The 21,727-nt window shown below is 44.7% G+C and overlaps 1 protein-coding gene across 1 annotated transcript in view; it reads right to left on the bottom strand.

Moving 5' to 3' along the window:
* Positions 1-21,727, bottom strand: part of WWOX (WW domain containing oxidoreductase) — a 977,998-nt gene that overhangs the window by 726,235 nt on the left and 230,036 nt on the right. The window contains exon 6 of the mRNA XM_042969270.1: positions 68-156. Within this exon, the coding sequence (XP_042825204.1) occupies positions 68-156 (89 nt within the window). The remainder of the gene's footprint in view (positions 1-67; positions 157-21,727) is intronic.

Below are 21,727 nucleotides of genomic sequence, written 5' to 3'. Positions count from 1 at the left end.
GTTCATCTGATAAAGACATTACAATAGCAAGATATTATGATCTATAACCCTCCACTGAAACACTCACACATTCTTGGCCTTGAACGCTTGAGCAAAATGCTGCACGCTACGGAGCAGAGCGAGGTCCAGGGTCATTGCTTCTACCTTGGCTTTGTGCTGGAATGAGAGAAAATAAAAAGAAATGATAAATAACAGCAAGTTTAGTTCATGGTATCAAGTTACAGTAAATGTGTTATGGAACATGTCGGAATTCCCCTGTTTAATATTAGACGCCCAGAGAGAATATAAATCATCGGAATGAATGGAAGAACAGGGCTTTTACTGCCAAGTTTGGGAGGATGTGAGGCTGGGAATCCGCTAAAACCACAGGCTGGGGATTGTGCTGTTTCACTCAGCGCACAGAAGACGCTCCAAAGGGTCTTCAGGCTCACACATCTCCTCTCCATCTGTGTCCTAAAAAAAAAAAAAACTATGAAAATAGGGGAACGCCAGGACAAAGCCTGGCTCGTGCAAGAATTCAGTAGATGACATTTTAATCTCAAAAGCTGCCACTGGGGCTCTGGAATGATTCCATCGAGCCTGCATCAGAAACTAAAGACGATTCATTTCTAGAAAATACAAAAGCAGGCAAAACTCATTTATTCCAGTGGACCCTGAGTGACCCAGGTCCCAAAGAGCCCTCTGGTTTAGCAACCCAGAAAACTACAGCTGGGTGGGCGCACGCAGATAGTAAGTGGCTGCTGTCTCTCCAGGGCGGACTCTGCACGGGGCGTTTACTTGCATCATCTCGTTTCTTCCCTGGAACAACCGAGTGGGTTACACTCTCCCTGTTTTACATGTGGCCCCTTGTAAGAGATCACAGAGCTCACGAAGGTGGGAGGCAGGGTTCACCACAGTCTGACGCCGAAGCCCTCGTTCCCTCTTTGCCGGAGACTAGAAGGCCTGGAGCCTCAGGATTTGAAGCAATCGTGCTCCACTGGACAGCATCCTAACACATTTCTGGAAAGCTCAGGGTTGCCTCTCAGCCTTCCCCAGTGATTATGGGGCACTCCCTACTTGTGAGTCTGGCTGGGCTGCAGTGTATGAGATTAAATATAATCACCTCTTTTTTCATAGTTTATTTATTTTTGAGAGAGAGAGACGGGGGGGAAAGAGAGAGAATCCCAAGCAGGCTCCACACCGTCACATGGATCCCGACGTGGGGCTCGAACTTGCGAACCGTGAGATAATGACCTGAGTCACAACCAAGAGTCAGATGTTTAACTGGCTGTGCCACCCAGGCGCCCCTAAATACTATCACTTGTTAGACCTATCTCCTCCAAAGGATGCACAGCCAAGAATGTAGGGGCCACCTGCTCGTTCAGGTAAGGAAAGTCCCAGGAAACAAACGGTGAGCCTGGGAGTTCTGGTCTAGACTACGCTGCTAGCGACAGTGAGGCGAGTAGCGTAACAAGCTACTTCCGATGCTATGAATGGGGACGCGATGGCACAGTGGAGAACGTCCTCCACCTCAGCCGTCTTATCAGGGAGAGACACAACCTGTGCTGAGGTGCTTAGCGTATCTGTGCCCATTGATCTTGGCCGCCTAAGTCCTGGGCTGTAACCCAGCCTCGAACAATAAGCATCAGGCACGGGAAGCCGGGAGGCCAACTGAATTGGGGCCATTTAATATTCCTGAGGGTCAGTTTCCTCGTTTGTAAAAGGTGAACATTAACTACCTTCTCACCGACTTGTGAGAAGAAGTATAAAGCACCTAACATCCAGCTTGGAAGACAGAAGGGATTTAATCAACTTTATGCGAAGGAGAGAAGACGTCTGCCGTGCCAAATTCCTTCCCTGACGCGAGTCCGCGACAAACGGTGGTGCGGGTGCACTCCAGTGCAGCGTGGTGGATGAAATGACGCTCACGAAGACTGCCTGGGACCAGCTGGCTGTGACATCCTGGAGGATCCGGGTCATTTGTACTCACAGAGCCCAGTTTTAGGGAGAGGGGTGCACAGTGATTAAATGACGTCCCCAAACCCAAAAGCACATAGGCAGCAAAAGCAAGCTGGCCAACGTAGATGTACGTTCCTGGGACAACAGTGGCAGAGGCACAAACATGCCGATTTGGGAAGGAGGAGGACAAGCATTTGACCTGAGCCAGGAAGAGGGAAGGTGCCAACGCGTGGGTGTTGTTAAGAGTCTCCTAAGATCACTGGGGCGCCAGAGGGGCTCAGTCGGTTGGGTGTTCGACTTGATTCAGCTCAGGTCATGGTCTCGCGTTTTGTGAGTTCGAGCCCCACATCCACCGCCCCCTCAAAAATAAATAAACATTACACAAAAAGTTTCCTAAGATTAGAGAATAGTGGGGCTGGGGGATCCACAGCAATTGAGGCCACACCCCTCGTTCTGTAGACAAGGAAAGCGCCAGTGGCACAAATGAGCGCCTATGAGTGAGGCTGTACCCTGTGGACAGCTTGGGCCTCCTGGCCAGGAGAAAAACCCAGCTCGCTTTCTGTCTGCACAGCTGGTGTGTCTGATGACTGAAGTCTCTTGGGAGAACCAAGCCTGTCAATGGCTAACTTTTATTCCCCATAGGTTCTTATGCTTCACAGATGCTGGACCACCCAATTTGACATTAACAGTTAGCAGATACAGTGGCCTTTCACCTCATCCGAACCCCTCTGGCTCACTTAGAACTTTCACTCACTTCACTTAGAACTTTCACTCAAAATCTTAGACGACTCCGAATGTATCACAAGAGGAAAGTCAGATATTCATTTTGTTGGGGAAGGGGTGGTGAGGAAGGACACCGTTCCTCTCAGCCAAGCCCCTTAGGGACACCCCAAGGGATGTGCAGGTGACGTATCCTAAAAATGCATATAAATATTTCCTTCATACAACAGGGGAAACATTCCCAGGTGGTGACCCCAAAGCAATATCCCAACAAAAATGATGGCTCAGCCGAGTGGGCCAGTATACCCTTCTGTGTGTGTAACTTACAACTGGTGAGTTATCTTTTGGCACCCCCCCCCCCACCTCCGCTCTAAAATAAAGTACAGAGCTGCCACTACCAATAAGAACAAAATCAGAACATACACACCCAGAGGGAACAAGGGGTCACAAGCCATCGAGTAGTTCAACAGACTAATCCACAGGCTGTGGGTTACTAGGCTCCTGGGGACAGTGATTCAAGTCCACACACTATTACTCAGGTAATTCTCCTGCCCCCGGCATCAGGTTTCCGGTTTCTGCCACTGACCCTGAGAAATGCAGACAAACTGCGGGCAATCCTGTAAGTTCAGAGAAGAGAAAACACATCTTGTAGAATTAGAGAGGGTGGATGTGTTTGTGTGGGGGGTGGGGGGTGGGGGGGTTGCTCTTCTGATTGTCCAACAAACCCAGCAACGTTATAGAAATGTTTTTCCGGGGACGTGCTCTAACGGGGAAGGCAGGGGCTGAGACACCGCAAACAGAACCCATTTCTGAGGCATCAACTGCTGATTGTCAGGTGAGGCAAGAGGCTCCATCTGCCAAGGCGAGCTTTCTGCCAAGTCTGGACGTGAACCTGGGACTGACCACAATTCACGTTCTTGGTTTAACTCGTGAACTTTCTGTTGTTGTTGTTGTTGTTAACTTTGACTTGGAACTAGCTACGGACTCACAAGAAGCGGCAAAAATAGCACCAAGAGCGCCCACATAGCCATCTCCCAGCACCCCCAATGGGGCCGTCTTAGCCACGTCTATAGTACACGGGTACAACCAGAAAACCGACCGTGGCACGACACAGTTCATTACAGCACAGACATCACCAGGATTTCACCAGTTTGGGGATGCACTCACTTTCTTTTATTGGGAATATCTTGGTGAATAATTCTACGACACTTGCTTCTCTGTATAGATTCATATAACAATCACCACATTCAAGACACAGAACTGTTCCACCACCACTAAGGAACCGGTGGGTTTTGTTGTTTTTTTTTTTTTTTATTAAGAGGTGTTAAATTAGCATACGCCATCTAGAACATAAAAACCCGAGGCCTTGTTTGGCCTCAGTCTGCTCTTTGGATTGGCAAAACATGCACATATACAAAGCCCCAGCTTAAAACCCCTTTGTAGCTTAGAATGGCCAATGAAATACGGCCCAAGTCCCTTAGGATGGTTCACACAAGTGGCTTTGGATCAATCAGGATGCACTTCACTCTCCTTACGGAACAGCTCCCAAGCCTCAATGTCTTTAAACAGCCGAGGATTCCCACTCGCCCATGCTTCACGCCCATCCCAGGCAGATGGGGCCTCCACCTTCGGCAACATCACTCGCTTCTACAGCGTGGGGAAGAGAATGGGACAAACTGCACACGGAACGGGTTTTAGAGACCTCTACCCAGCAGTACAGATGTCACTTCTGCTCATATTTTATTGGCAGAGCAAGTCATGTGGCTACACTTAGCTTCAGAAGGTGCAACCTTCCATGTGCCCAAGAGCACACAGAGAAATATACATATGGAAGAAATGGAAATATGGAACGAAAACCGGTAATGACTAACACACATTTAATGACTTTGCCCTCTCCAGGGTTATTTCACTTCCCACTTCCCACGTCCTACTTTCATTAATTACAGAAAAAATTCAGAAAAGACAGATGGATATGGACAAACAAAAAACAACCTCTCTAATTCCACCAACTCTAAAATGAACTGCTAGCCTTCCATAGGTCCCTCCCTTTTTCCCAGCCATCTAGATAGATAGATCCATCCATCTATCCATCCACCCAACCACCCATTCACCCGCCCAGCACTGCTTAACAGGAAGAACTTCATATTGAGAGCTTTGAGTCTTAAAATGGTATAAAATGCCTCTCTCAACCCTTCCCCAAATCCTTACTCTTCTCTCTAATCGCACCAGTACACAAACTTCTCATCTCAGGCAGAATGAGAATGTAAATTTATTTTAAATTATGTATACAGATGCTGGTACCCATCATTTTAAAAACAGAACCGCACAGGTGGCATCCACACATGAAGCATCAGGCAACTTCTAAGTAGCTCAGAAGCCCACCTGCTCCTGACCCCCCAGGCTCAACCAGAAAGACGCAGTAATTAAGCAACCCACATGCTCTTCCTCCATTTCCCTGGGACCCAAGGACATTTGCTGGTGGCACAGTTCACTGACACCCTCAATAGGCCGAGTGCCCTTGGTCTATCCTTTTTGAGTTGCACAGTGGGTCTGAGTGATTCCAGAGTCTGTGAGTGCCGAGCCAAAGGGATTGTGTGCTGTTGTTATGCAAGAGTGATCTCTCGTATCATTTTATGACTATAAATTAGCCAAGTGTGACTCAGATGTGATACCGCCTGAAACCAAAGGAACCATACGGAGATCATGCGGTATTTAAACGGACAAGTGGGGAAACGTCATCCACAGCAGAGACAGCAGAGCCAGGCTGACCTGGAGCCCCAACCCGGCGTGACCACAGCACTGGCAGTGTGACTTCAGAGCTGCTCCTTGAAATGCTCTCAGGCTCCAGTGCCTTGTTTGAAAATAGGCATTGGCCTTGTGTGATTAAAGATGAGATACGCTGTATATATAAGGCCTGGGGCACATACATAATAACTATTACAATCATTACTTGGAGGGCCACTGCTCAAACGTGGTACCCACTGGTTTTCAATAGTAAAGTATATTAGGGGTGCCTGGGTGGCTCAGTCAGTTGAGCATCCACCTCTTGAATCTGGCTCAGGTCATGGTCTCACGGTTCATGAGCTCAAGCCCCGCACTGAGCTCTGTGCTGACAGTGTGGAGCCTGTGTGGGAGTCTCTCTCTCCTCCTCTCTTTCTGCCCTTTCTCTGCTCATGCTTGCTCGTTCTCTCTCTCTCTCAAAATAAATAAATAAACTTAAAAAAATAATAAAGTACATGAGTAATTGTGGTCTCCCTTCTGTATTTCATAAAATTAATATAAGCAGCTCCGAGAGAGTTTGAATAGCAATTCTGCAATGGAGGATCATACAGGACCCCAAAACAGGAGGAAAGCGACTCACTGAATCCCCCTGAGGCCATGATAACCCAGTTTCCAAATTCAATGATTGGTGTGAACCTAAAAGGTGCTGGTGAAGGCCAGGGACTCCAGCTTTACTGCCTGGGTCTGAATTCCGGGTCTAGCGCTGACCAGGTACGTAAGTTACATCTCCCATTTATGCCTCTACAAAATGGAAATCATGATAGCACCTACCTTACCAGGAAATGAGGTAATGTATGTAAAGCACTTGGAATGGTGCCCGATTACTGGACATGTATTCTATAACTGTTAGCAATGAACACCCTTATTGTGACTGTTTTTGTTGTCGTTTTCACCATTATCATCATTGCGGTCACCATGATCACTACCATCATCACCATCATTATAACCATCATCACTCCCACCACCATCGGCACCAAATCGCTTCAGTCTTCACTGAAAGGAATGAATGGGACATAACAGGCCAACAAGAGGGATCTCAGAATGTTGGTCATATGAGTCCTTGACCCACAGCACCCCCATCCCTACCTATCCCCAACCCAGTGTGGGCAGTTTTCACCCACCACCATTTCATAGATGTAGAAACTGAAGTTCAGAAAGCTCTTGAGCAACTTGACCCAGATAACAGTGCCAGAAACAAGTTCACACCAAGCCATGATTTTAATCACTGTTCTAGACTCCAAAATGCCCATATGACCCACCTGTCCTCTCCCCCGATACTCCCCAGTAACCCTGTTACTCCTCAGAGGCCCTCAAATCAAGGCCAACACCAGGAAACCACCAAATCCGTTGGTCAACATTAACAGCAACAACATTCACAAGCATGAATCCATTCATTCATTCACTAACTCTGCCTCTAAAATAAATGTATATTTCACGGATTCCACTTCCTTTACTTCTTTTCTTCTTCCCCCCATCATTGCAACATGTAAGAGGAAAGATATCACCCATAATTTACTTACCACCAATGGAAGAACAAAAAAGGTAATAATAGCTCATGGCAATAAGCCTTTTAAAAATGTATATACATGATTCAAGTGGCCAAGCATACTTACAAAAAGAAACTTTTACTTAAAAGTCATCATTGGGGCACCTAAGTGGATCAGTCGGTTAATCGTCTGACTCTTGATCTCGGCTCAGGTCACGATCTCACGGTGTGTGAGTTCGAGCCCCGCACCAGGCTCTGCACCATGAGTGCAGAGCCTGCTTGGGATTCTGTCTCTCCTTCTCTCTGCCCTTACCTGACCTATGCTCACTCTCTCTCTTTCTCTCAAAATAAATAAACATAAAAAAATGTTTAAAACATCATTAGTCATAAAGGCCTATGAATTAGCTGGGAGTATATCAACGTGTTTGCCCCACTATCTGACTTCTCCTTGTAGTGAACCCAGAGTATTTGGCATGGGAACCAAGACCCACTGGGCATTATGGAGCGTGCACAGTGAAATCAACTAGGTATACTTCAGAATGCTCTCATCTAGTATGTGACCCTTGCTTCTTCCACTCAGCTTGACACACACACCTTTGACACAATCATAGGGAAGCAGCAGGTGAGACAGCTCTTCATTGTGTATTTGAGGACACTACTTGTGCGTTGGCCAAGAGGAGGAGTGCCCAGGACAGTTGTTGGAGGTGGAAGGATGAAGAAACCCAGATGAGCTAAGCGGGCACAGGGAGCCCAGCCTCTGGTACGCCCAGAGGGAATTCTCCCTCATCAGTGGAAACTCATCACATGCAATGGCAGATACGAGATTTACTGTTTAAGGGCAATTAACTACTGTGTATCCTAACTTGAAGATGCCGATCTGTGTGTATCTGATGGGCATGTGCCTACTACCCATTTCTTACACTCATAGAAGAGTTAATTTCTGTGTTTTCCTTAAAAAAAAAAAAATCTAATTTACATATATTCATTAATTATAAAAGCCAAAAAAATAAGGAGCATCTATGGTATGCCTGGCATTTATTCCTCATTTAATAGTAACGTGAAGAATCTTTTAGAGTGTATATCATTCCCCCATTTTACAGACCAGAAAACAGAGGCTGATAAAGGTTGAAAGCGGCACAGCTAGTGAGACACAGACCCAGATTTCCAACTGAGATATGGCCAGTTCCAAAGCTCACGCCCTTGCTGGAAACCACACTGCACTGCACCCCTGTCGCCAAAGTCGTCACCATGGAACACCGAGAAGCTATAAAGAAATTAACATCATCGATATATTCTTATTTGTGTCTATTTTATATCCCATTTATTTTATGCATTTAGAATTTATAAGAGAAGCCTATTGCTGGAGGAGAAAATGTAACCAAGGCAATAATCTACATTCAGAGCTTATTGCTAATGGCATCCTGCAAATTCTAATCCAATGGGCCTTAATTGCATTATGCTGATGTCTCTCACCCTTCCACTTTACATACCCTCAGTCCTGATTTTATGTTCTGAAGCCTTAAATAGGAGTTGTCACATTTACAACAGCAAGAGACACTGGTGCTGAGCATATTATTGACATGGCATTATTCACTCAACTACAATACAGACCTAACTAAACTGGTTTAATAATTCATCAATATCCTATGTGGGACTTCAGAGCACTAATCTCTCCAGTATTATTTAAGTGATGTTAATGGTGCCAAGGAACGGCAGCATCTTCCCCGGAAAAGGCGCCAGGGCACAGATACTTGTGTCTCCTTTCAGATCTGGTACCTTTCACTCAAACAACCATCATGAATACATCTGATGGGGCGTTTGCCCAATCTTGGCCAAGCCTAAACATGAAGAGGATGCACTGATAAATGCTCTATCTGATAGGGCCCCCAAGGGGAAATGAGAGTTTGAGAGTCTCCTTTATGGCTCTAAACACTGCACCGGTCTATATGCCACTGTGCATTTAACAAGAAAAATACTCTTAGACCACATTCTGCATCTCAAAATAGGAAACGGAACCAAAAACCATCCTAGGCACGGCCCGGGATTTTTTGTGAAGCCTTGAGGGACAGGGGCTGAGTTTGTCATTCCTAACCTTCAGATCAACCATCAGCATCACCCCCCCCCCAACTCCAAGGCCCTCATGAGCACCTCCTAACCCCGCCCTCCCACCTGCAAAAATACACAAACATCCCTAATAAGAAAATCATGACAACTCTTTCTTCATTATATACAGGTCAAAAACGTTGTCTGGTGTGGCTGGAACTCAATTTATAAAATAACTGTATCAATATCTATAGGTAATTGTGAGGCTGATTCAAGAAGAAATTGCACTGGGTAACAGCTTATTTAATTTGGTGTAGGAGTTACGTGCCGCGTAAAGCAAAACTATTAAAAATGCTTAGACAGTAATTGGCAATATTTTGCGCTCGGGATAAAAAATGCTTATCTTGCCAGAAACTAACAAGAGAGTGAAAATATTCGAAAACCTTCCAATTTCCCTCCGTGCGATGCGTTCACTTTGCAGCTTAAAAACAGTTTAAGGAAGGACAGCAATGGCACAGGAGTTTGGCAGTCAACATGATTGTGCATTTATGCCTTGCTGTTGAAGAAAGAGCCTTTTTTCATAGTGAATTTTTCATTCTAATGTAAGTGATGATTTACGTTAACTATAGGTAAAGCATGGTTACATTTTCCTGAAGGATTGCAGGCGAGTAAAGAGTAGTACAATAAGTTGAAGCATAAAAGCTTTCTCTGTCATAATATTTATTATAATGGCATATAAAATAGCTGAAATAAATAATAGATGACTGAAGGTAAATTCACATGATAAAGAATCCTTCAGCAGACACCATTACTTTTGACTGCTCTAGATTTCAACCGTGTAGTTGAAGACTCTTAATAAACAGACCCTATATCTTATGTAAGTACTGGAAACATCAAAGATGTGCTTAAAAGGCAACATACTGGACACGAGCTAATTTACTGTATAATTATATTCTCAACAGGAACAGTCTATATATTTTGCATATTTAGCAGCTGTGTTCTTAATGAAACTTGTTAAGCACCGGAACCCCCTATTTGGGGGAAGCTGCCGATGAAAGAAGTATCCGTGCCCCCCACCCCGACGACTCCCAGATTCAGAAAGAGGTGCGGAGCAGAAAACAGAGATCTGGGGCCCGCTGAGGATCTGGTGGGGAGGTAAAGTGAACGGAAAGAGGAAAGGAAGATGCGTCTGCTCTGCTTTAGAGGCTTCTGGATTCCCCATGACAGTCGCACGGAGCTGGGAGGACCTCAGATGCAGACACGTGATCTTCGTGAGAACCGCCGGCACGGGGAGATCCACACACGGCTCGGCCGGCGTCCAGTTCAAAGGGTCCCAACTAGGGGCATCCCCCCCGCCCCCCACCAAGGGACATCTGCCAAGGTCTGGAGAACTTCTGGTTGCCTAAGCTCGTTGGAGGGGCGTACCCGCATCTAACGGGGAGAGGCTGGGGATACCACTACACATCCTACGATGCACAGGTCGCCCCTGACAAGTGGCCCCAGATGTCACCGGTGCCAGCTTGCAGGTGTGAGCTTGGTGCGAGAAGCTCTGATTAACTCTAAGTGTTCTTCGGCTATTTAAATGTATCACGGGTTTTGTAAAAATAAAACGGGCTCCCTGATGAAAGTATAAATAACGCACAAGTGGATAATGTATACAGTGAAAACGTCTCCCAAATCCCGTCGCCGCAAGATAAACACAGAGACAGCCTGATGCACATCCTTCCCGAATAGAATTTCTACACGTGAATACTAGGTGCAGCGAAGTTTCCCTACAAACATAGCATTGAGGCTCATGCATTATCTTACAATCTTGTTTTTCCCAACTAACACAAAAATGGATAGATCTTTTATTTTTTTATATTTATTTATTTTTGAGAGAGACAGAGACAGAGTGCTATCAGCAGAGGGGCAGAGAGAGAGGGAGACACAGAATCTGAAACAGGCTCCAGGCTCTGAGCTGTCAGCACAGAGCCTGACATGGGGTTTGAACTCCACAACAACAAGATCATGACCTGAGCAGAAGTCAGATGCTCAACCGACAGAACCACCTAGGCGCCCCATTTTTTTTTAATGTTTATTTATTTTTGAGACAGAGAGAGAGAGAGAGAGAGAGAGAGACAGAGAGAACGTGAGTGGGGGAGGAGCAAAGAGAGAGGAAGACGCAGAATCCAAAGCAGGCTCCAGGCTCTGAGCTATCAGCACAGAGTGCAACGCAGGGCTCTTAACCTCACTTAACCAACTGAGCCACCCAGGCTCCCCTGGATATATCTTAATAGAGCTCTGGTCCCAACTTATGCCAACCAGTACGTTTAGGCCATTGTAGGGGGTGCTCAATCATTTATTAAAAGCCAATCCCCTTAGGAGGACTCAGCCCTCCACATCCTTCACTGGCTTTATGAACTTATTACTTAAATTCTCAGTGTCTAATGTTCCCTGTCGGTAAAAATGGAAATTATAGAAGACCCTCCTCATTCAGGATTGCTGTATGGATACAGTGAGACCATACCCATGGAAAGCATCTTAAGCAGATGCTCTGGAAATGTTACCCATTGTTCTTGTTGTAATGAGTATTATTTTAGGTCCTTTCTGGGGTTTTTTGTCACTAAAAGCAATGCTGTAATACCTATACTTTGCAACATGTGAATGGTTTCTGTAGGATAAATTCCTCAAAGTAGACTTGTGAGGGGCGCCTGGGTGGCTCAGTCAGTTAAGCATCCGACTTTGGCTCAGGTCACGATCTCACAGTTCGTGAGTTCGAGCCCCGCGTCGGGCTCTGTGCTGATGACTCCGAGCCTGGAGCCTGTTTCAGATTCTGTATCTCCCTCTCTCTCTGCCCCTCCCCCGTTCATGCTCTGTCTCTCTCTGTCTCAAAAATAAATAAACGTTAAAAAATTTTTTTAAAAAAAAGTAGACTTGTGAGATCCAGAGATGCCCACATTTTATTTTAATTTGGGTAGACGTGGCTGGGTGTCCTCCAGAAAGGTTACAGCAATTTCCATTCCCAAGAACATTGCAGGAGACTATGAAAGAAAATCCAAACAACCAATAATTCACACTGACATTTATAGTAAATTAAAATGCAAAGTTTTATATCTCTATTTCAAATACCTGGTACGCAGCAAATGACAAAGAGTAGGTTTTTGAGACAGGCTTTAACTGAGGAAATGAATGAACGAATAATGCACCACTAGACTTGGGACAAATTCAGAGGCAGAGATAAAAGTCGGCCAGGGATATTAGCAGCAACAGCTTTCCCTAAGCCAGTTGGGAAGCCAGCAATTTCTCCTGGTGCTCCATGCTGGCAGATCAAGGGCTTGCCTCTCAGAAGTTGGCCACACTCCTGGATGATGGATATGAACTCGGTATGCAAAGCAGGCAGTAAACATGTAACAGTATCATCGTGCCTGAGAAGTGACCACGACAGTTATTTTTAATTTATAGATGAATCCAAAGGGAGAAATCTTTCAGAGGTTCTACAGAAGCATGGCAAGATATTCAACAGATAATATGGAAAAGATAACACACACAGACACACACACACACACACACACACACACACACACACACACACGCCTCAGAGAAAAACGAGGTATCCCGCTTAAACCGGCATGTGCCTAAGCAGACTTTTCTAGGTCCAACCAAAATACCCATAAAGGCAGAAACAGATGAGAACACACACAAAAGACAAGTCGCAGTCAAATTATCCCCAAATGCTGTGCATCTTTTAACTTAACTGTAGGACCAAATAAATTACACTTAAAAAAGACTTGGACAAAGAACTGAAAGAACGATAACAAGGAAGATAGTTTTTTAAAGGAGGAAGATTTCACTGAGTCATTGTATCATGTGTAGTCTGGTTAACATAAGAGAGACGTGAAATAGCTTTACCCTTTGTAAGAAAAAAAATGTAGGTATGTATGTGAAAATTTCAAGAGAAAGAAAGAAGAAAAGAAAGGGAAAGAAAGAAAAAGAAAGAAGGAGGGAGGGAAGGAGGAAGGAAGGAAATCCCAGTTCTGCCAGCTACTAATTATATGATTCTTTTTAACGTTTATTTATTTTTGAGAGAGACAGAGACAGACTGGGGGGGGGGGCGGGGAGGGGAGAGGCAGAGAGACAGGGTGACACAGAATCCGAAGCAGGCTCCAGGCTCTGAGCTGTCAGCACAGAGCCTGATGCAGGGCTCAAACCCATGGAATGGTGAGATTATGACCTGAGCTGAAGTCAGATGCCCAAGTGACTGAGCCACCCAGGCGCCCCGATATGATTTTTTTTTATCAGATTTAGCTCCCAAACCAGCAGCACGGGGGGAAATGATGCATGGGGATCAATCCAAAAAAGTGTTGAAAAAGAATTAAATATAATAACAAAAGAAAACACTTGGTAGAGAGAAAACATGAAATGCAATTCAGAAATGAGTACCAATGTAGCCATAATCACAAGCTATATAAATATACTTAAGTTCACACAGTAAGGTAGAAACCAACAGACTAGAATTTAAAAATCACCTCCAGGTTGTATAATGAAGATACACTGCAGATAGAGAGAACTGGGATCCCTCAAACTAGCTTTCCCCTTTCCCCAGCCTGGGGTGTGCTGGGCAGGGAAAGCCACTGTCCCCCAGCCTGCGTGAAGGTGGCTGAGGAATTCAGGCTTCTATCAAAGGCCTGAAAAATGGAAGAGTGTGTAAGTCCTGAGCTGTTCCTTTTAGGAATTAGGTTGCCAGTCTTCGCTTTCTCCTTCCCTAAGACAAATGTAGATCATGATGATTTCCCAGGGGCAAGGGGAGCGTAGGGGAAAGAAGCTGGGATATTTATTCACTAAACAGACAACAGCCACCTGTTGATCAGGGACACCATGTGGATCTGTGTCATATATCAGAAACCATTTGGTAAAACTGTTCTGTTACACCTTAAAAGACTGATCAAGTACCTGACAAGCCAGGAGCTCAAAAGAAGGCCAGAATGTCCGTGTGGACTGCTCTGTGCTCCTTCTACCAAGACATTACAAGAAACACATGTGCACAGGGAAGAATCTTCTGGCTGGCAAGCAGCAATGAAATCAGGCACATCAGGGAGTTGGAAAAAAAAATGGATTCTGGAGCCCAAATAGCATAAAATGAGGCTGAAAAAGTCTTTGAGACACAAAAGCCATTACAACTTCTGAATTAATTCAAAAAAATTCAGCCCAAGAGGATGTATCAGGTTAATGATACTGCTTGTCCACTGAAGCCTGTTACTTGGGATGGTTTCAGGGTAGTTGCTATCGAGGAGAAAGAGGGAGAAAGAAAAGAGAAAGGGGGGGGGGGGGGAGGGAGGGAGGGAGGGAGGGAGGGAGGGAGGGAGGGAGAGAGAGAGAGAGAGAGAGAGAGAGAGAGTGTGTGTGTGTGTGTGTGTGTGTGTGTGTGTGTGTGTGTGTGTGTGTGTGTGTGGCGGGCCTGGGAGGGCTTATCTGACAGTGGAACCAGGCTTGCTTCAGGAAACAGAAGCTGAGGAAAGGGGAACCCATGCAGAGTGCCCAAGTGAGGCCAACACCACCTGCAGAAGCCGAGCACTCGACGGCTGTACCGCCTTCTCAGCACACAACGCATGCTGGTTGGGGCATCGGCACACGGGGCCACAGTCACATCTGACTGCTCTGTGGTCGCCTCCCCCGTAGCCAAATGGGACACGCTGAATCACACTGGGTAACTGTGTTAAAAGCCAGCTAAGTTACAGACTGCATGTTTTCAGAAGAGCCTCTCTGAGGGCATTAGAGTGGGGAGGGGGAGCACAGGGGACACCACCTTGCAAATGTCCATTAGAAGCCGCTGTGGAACAGCAGGCGTGTTAAAGCAGCCTGGCCCTAGTTCATGCTCTCCCTGCCTCTTCAATATTTATAAACAGCTTCTTCCCTTTTCCCTTTAGCTGGACGATACACATGTTACCCACAGGCTGGACCTCTGCTGTTGCAGTGTGATGGGGTGCCCAGAGTTTTACCTCCTTAAAGGGAGGCTCTCGTACATTTGCTCCTTCTTCCTTAAGGAAATCACAGGCTTTAGGACACTGTACTCCTTTCTGGGATACTAGGTCTGCAATGCAACACCCAGAAGGACGTGGGGATGTTAAAGGTTCAGTGAGGATCACACTTCCTAGTTAAGCCACATGTCAACTGCCATCACACATCTAGAACTTTAAGACATTCTTCCCCTGTAGAAATTTACAAAATGCATTCCATAAGACAAACACTCACTGTGAATTAACTATATTTAAGGACCTACTCTCTGGCAGATACTATTCAGGGAAGGGACAATTAGAGATTTTGCCACATCTTACCCTGTGGAGCCCTTCCAAGGTAGACCTAATTACCGGTATTTTATAAATAAAACAAAGGCTGAGAATGTATGGAAAAACCTGATCAAAAATCATACAATTAGAAGCTGGCGACACTGGGATTTCAGTTTTCCCTCCACCCTGATAAGTCAAGTCTCCTTACAAGACAGTAGTACTGCGTTGGCACCAGAATGTTCTTCCCAACCCTGAAATTATCCCTGAATCCAGAGAGTATGGTGTGGCCAAACATACTTCACTCCCAAGAATGTCATTCCTTCTATGAACCTGAAACCTTTTATAATTTTTTATTTGACTTTGACCATTAACATTTTAACTTTATGATGAAAAAAAAAATGCTAACTTCAATCTCTCCCCTATCCCCACCCCCCAGGCTTTGGATTAACCAAATTTGATAAGTAAATCGTGTGTAATTTGAATTGTTTCCATATGTGTGGAAATAGATACTAATCAAACCAACCTGCTCATTCTGATTTAGTGGAACAGATTTTTCTCTCCAAATGGACGTAAGTCCTCTAGAACATGGGTCAGTAAACTTTTTCTTGAAAGGACCAGAGAGTAAGTATTTCAGGTTTTGTGGGCCATATAAACTACTCAACTTTTATACCATGACAGCAAAAGCCACCAGAGATAAGGTAAACAAATGGGCAATGGTCACGTTCCAATAAAACTTTATTTACAAAAACAGTAGTTGGGCTGGATTTGTTCCCAGCAGAGCATAGTTTGCTGATCTCCATTTTAAAACCAGAATCAGGAACACTGAGTGTGCTTTCTGAGGTCTTGTAATTAGTAGGATTTACAGATTCCAATGAATGTAAGAGAAAAAGGCGAACGAGAGTGTGTTGTTTTATCACACAGGACGTTTGATAAAGATACAGATAACACACAGCATCAAACCCCAAACTGTGCAGACTTAAGGATGTACAATGGACTCAGCAGTGAGCATCTCTTAATTGCTCCTTGCAATGTGTTTACTATTAAATAAATTTCGGGAGCGTTACACTTTCTAAGTATCAGCGCTAAATGGTTCTCACAATTCCATGTCTCTATGTGAACAGAGAACCTTTTTGAAATACATTTTGGCATCTCTGTAAGTTAATAAAAAAAACAGTTAAAAAATTGAAATTGGGGTTACTGGACATTTTCCAAGCATGCAAAGTCTTAGGCATTTGGGGTTGGAGTAATTGACATTTTTCCCCTCACTGGGCTCAGAGGTATGTTCCCAGATCCGCTGAAAATTCTCTCCAGAATCCTACCAACAAGCATCAGATTACAAGCCCCATCTTGGACACTGGGTATTTCGGTCCCATTCATACGCATTTATATTTCAGAAAAACAAAACAAAACAGCAACAACAACAACAAAACAACGCTTTTCTTAATGAAAAGAAAGCTACGCACACCTTTTCCTTTACTGGAGAGGAGAGAGTCGCCAAGGGAGACACAGGGCCAAGGTAGGGGGGAAAACTGGAGTGGGATGGACCAAAGCACGCACGCCCACACTAACAATGAACACACGAAATAAAGAGATTGTTCACAAAAGAGTTACTGATGAGGCCATTTCTTCCATGTCCTAGAATTTTACTAAATCCAAATGACAGTGGTAGATTAAGGGTGATCGACAGACTATAGCCATTCCATAAAGTCATAAGAATTAAGGCCACATTAGCATATTCAGGAGAATTCATGCCTTCTGCGGAGGAAAGCAAAGATGTGCCCTCCAGCAGGTTATTATCTGAATCATTTGGCCACTGGGGAGGGTGTAGGTCCCTCAGCCTTGCCAGAATCCAGTACCAAGCCATGCTGAGAACCAGGTTCTCAAAATACTTCAAAATAAATACAAGGTCCTCTAACTAACAGGAAAATATGAAAAGGAAATGGTATCGTAACCACCAGCTGGTTCATGGCACGGGGATCCTCGGACTGACGCTCAGTTTCACGGGCTGTGACAAACCACGCAATCACGTGGACAGTGACACAAGGGGGGGGGGGGACAGTTGCACCGGCCACTCAGGGCCAGGTTTCCAGCCAGGCGCTTTGCAGCCACACGGATTTCCTTCTTCACCCTTAGCACCTTTAGGAAGTAGGTATTAGCATCTTTATGCCACGGGAAAATGAAAATCAGGTAACCTGTAGTCATAAAATCAGATGTAGGGAGGATATGAACCAGGTCTAACTGGTCCCAAATCATCTGCCACCTGCTCGCCCACGACACACACAGGCTATTACGATGGCTGTGACCGTAAACTGGAGAGGAAAGGTTGAAGGCTGTCAGAATCCTTGCAAATGATGAGATTCTAGGTACCTAAGCAGAATGGGAAAAGGGTAAGAACACTCGGGAAAAGTCCAGAAAGACCACACGTGTAGAAAAAAAAGCAGAGAAAATACCCCATTCCCCTTTCTCCCAAGATCCATAATCATATGCTGCACTGTTTGTTCCCTGCAAGTGCAGACATACACAGGGTAGCACATTAATCCTTCAAACACTAACAGATGCTGGCAGGGATTTAGACTGGAATGTATTTACAAAGTGACAAATTATGTTCTGTATTATAGAGAGAGAGAAAGAGCACCCACAAACGGGCTGATAAATGTCAGTTGCACTCATGACAAACGGTTTATTTTTATTATACTGTAACCACAAACGTTTTTTTTCCCCCTTGTTTTTTTTTTCAGGGAGTCCCAAAGATTTATTTGTTGCAGGGAAAAAACAAGATTATATATGACACAAAGTAATAACTGTAAGATCACTGATATTCCGGGCACTCTGCCCTCCTGGAAAGCTACATCCAAGCTGAACAGTGCGACTAAAAATGCTACCTTCTCCGAAGCACAGTAAATGGTTAATAAATCAGAACTGATACAATGCCTTGTAATTAGATATAGTCTTAGTTCACAGACTAGCCAATTGATAGACAATATCCAATTCCCCCTTTACTGGCTATCAGGAGGGTAGAGTAACTATTAAAATAAATTTAATGGCTGTGACAGGTAAGAAAATATACCAGAAGCTAAAATGTAATCAGTATATCCAAACCCAAAATAAAATTATAGTCTTTGCTACAAACACGGTCGCTGGAAAGGAGGCTTATGGACACAGAGCGACATCCACAGGCCTATAAGGGCAAGGTCACTAACTTTAAAGGAATGTTCAACCTTGAGAACAAGATTGAGAAGAGGGATTTGGCGTGGGGCCAAGAGAAAATGTAAGCATTTATTATTAAGAGACCATTCTGAAGAATTCCTTCCAGGCACTTGGTCAGTCAGATAGTGGCGGCAGTGACAGGCATTCTCGAGCAGCCACCACAGCAAGATGGTGGGAAGGTGGTCAGGAGTGCACACCCCTGGCTTCTCAGTTGGGCTCTCCCCTGACTCCTCCTGTGACCTTGGGCGAGTTCCTGCCCGCCCCAGAACCTCGACCACCTCAGCTGTGAGCCAGACGGTTTGTGTACCATGCTGTTGGTGGTATCTCTTCCAGAGCCCATGCCTTTGCCTCTAACTGGTTGAGGGGTGGTGAAGACGGGAGGGCTAGTAGAAGGCAGGACCAGCGGTGGTCAAGGAGATTCACTAGAAAGAGCAACAGTTTCTCTTCTGGGGCTCTCAGGTGCAGATTTCTTGTGAAATCACTGCAAATTAAAACTCCCCACACTTGGCATGCTCTAAAAGCAAGATTTGAGACAGAATGACAGGAATATACAAATACATTTAAATCCACAGATTACATACAAGGGCAAAGAAACACACACACACACACACACACACACACACAGCAGGGATTACCACACAGGAAGGTATTTTTGTTTTCCCATGATACAATGAATAGAAAGATTTTTGTGGTGGGGAGTGAACGGGGGTGGCACTGTCATCAGAAAACAGGCAGGAAATTTTCTCCCCTGCCCCTGTCCCGCTGCTAAGCCACGAGTTTGTAAGAAGTGCACAGAGATAGTCCCTGGGGACAGGGGACTAAGATACAATCCCAAGTCCACCAATTCCTTTATGTGTTTTGACCTCTTGGGACCCTGGACCCTCACTCCTCCCATCTGTAAAGCCATAATATTTATGTCTCGTCCACTGTAAGATCATGACAGGGTTAGATAAGACTATGCTTGTAGCCTATATGGCCCAGCACCTGCTTGGCACATAGTAAGTTCTTTTTTTTTTTTTTTTTTTTTTTTGGCACATAGTAAGTTCTTGATGAGCTACACTGCTCCCTGGGAACCCCACCACCACCACCAAATCCCTTCTAATCCTGAAAGAAATAAGTGCCCTTCTCGAAGGTACCATGTCAATGTATTCTTTCTTGATCCTGCTTCACATTCCCATCACCACTTTCCTACGTCTTCTCTCTTGTTATGTCTAAAGATGAGGGAACGAGACACAAATTGGGCACTAAGCATGTTCCCGTGACTCCCGTTCCACTCCCTAGGCCAGTGTGTCCCAAATACTAGACCTCCGACTGTTTTCACTAGCCCATGGCGATATGAAATACAAAATGGGGAGCTTGGAGGAATTTAGTGAGAAGGTAAGTCCACTCAATTAAAATGGCAATCCGTCACAGAAGCCAACCAGGAGACACTCTTACTGTCTAAAGCTGGGGCCATTTGAGCAACAAAATAAATAATGATAATACTGGATTATACACCACAGAATAAAATAAAGACCCGTGAGTCTACGCTATTATAAGTAAAATAACGGACTCGATCAGTAAGTGGAGGAAAAGGGATAGCTCTTACCTCAGGAGAATTCCAATTTAATACGTGGAAAAAACATGATGGAAATACAAATCCATCAGTAGGCAAACATCACAGTTATTCACTGCTGCTGACGAGATCTACTCTCGAACGTCAAAGGTAGGTCAGCGTGTCCATACTTACGGAGAAAGAACATTCGCACAATCTCAAAGCATCTCCCCGCAAATACTTATGAATTAAGGGAAAAAAACCTAGTAACATTACACTGGAGAAACTCAGCATATACCACCTTAACCAAATGATCAACGTTACTTCACTATGAACATCGCTGGTGATAAGGCTATCAACATCAGGTACGCCCTGATGTGATGTACTGAGGATAAAACGTTACTTCTGTGAAATTCTGGCTGAAATATTAAACTCAATCTAATCAGGACCAAAAAAAAAAAAATGAGACACACAAGATTCTCAACATTAGGAAGGACTTGGAAGGAACAGGGAACTGTCAAAGACTGGAGGAAACAAGGGTACACTACAACTAAAGATAATGTGGGATCCTGGACCAGATACTAAAATTTTTTAAAAGATAGTAGGGGAAATAGGTGCAATTTGAGTAAAGCAGTGCAGCCAAGAGCATGTTCCAGTGTTGATTTCCTGGTTTCGACAGTTATGGTATGGTTAGATAAACTGTCAAAACCAGGGGAAGGAAGTGAACTCTCTATACTATTTTTATAACTTCTATGTGAGTCTAAAATTAGTTCCAAATAAAAAGTTCATTAAATATGCCTTTAGAGTAGGCATATGTCCTCACAATGTTTGGTGTTAAAATCCCCTTTGTTTTATAAAGTAATGTTGATTGGGGTGCCTGGGTGGCTCAGTCGGTAGAGCATCCGACTTCAGCTCAGGTCATGATCTCATGGTTCGTCAGTTCAAGCCCTGCATCAGGCTCTGTGCTGACACAGGAGGCTTGGAGCCTGATGCCTGTTTCAGATTCTGTGTCTCCCTCTCTCTCTGCCCTTCCCCTGCTCATGCTCTGTCTCTGTCTCTCAAAAATAAACATTAAAAAAAAAATATATATATATATGTATATATAACGTAATGCTGATTGTTGATAGAGGCATATTGTTACATTTTGTTGTTAATTGTTGCTGTTGTTGCTGCTGTTTTTACTGTCCTTTCTTGGGGGAAAAAAGTAATACCTGTTTGGCAAGCCCAAGTTTGTACCCTCATTTTTATCTTCTTCTGAAAAAGTTTATCCTCTTGAAATGCAGAATTCTGGGAACTACTAACCAAGCCCATTTAAAACTACTTACTAATGATTGAATACTGAAACAATGAAAGTTTACAAAATGAGCACTGTCTCCCTCACAGAATCCTATCAATACCCCAGAGACAAAATTAAGCCCTTACAACAGTGGAGCGTCAAACCAAAATCAAGCTCATGGTCACCTCTTCCAAGAAGTCTCCTCTGACTGCTCCAGGTTGAGTATGGCATCATGCTAGACTCTCCCACAGTTCCCTGCGGGAAGCAGGGATGAAAGAACCCGGCACAGAACGCTGGCTTCCTCACGTGTCTCTCAGGCCATCCTAGAAGCTTCTTAAAATGAGGGCGTCTCACGCATACCTTTATGTCTACTGGGAGGTAGGGTCCCCACCACCACCACCACCACCTCCAGTGAAAACTCAAATTAGTGACACATTTTTTTAGGGGCCCCTGGTTGGCTTGGTCCGTTAAGCGGC

Source organism: Panthera tigris, chromosome E2 (assembly GCF_018350195.1).
Source record: "Panthera tigris isolate Pti1 chromosome E2, P.tigris_Pti1_mat1.1, whole genome shotgun sequence".
NCBI lineage: Eukaryota > Metazoa > Chordata > Mammalia > Carnivora > Felidae > Panthera > Panthera tigris.
This window is presented reverse-complemented; position numbering and strand designations above follow the sequence as displayed.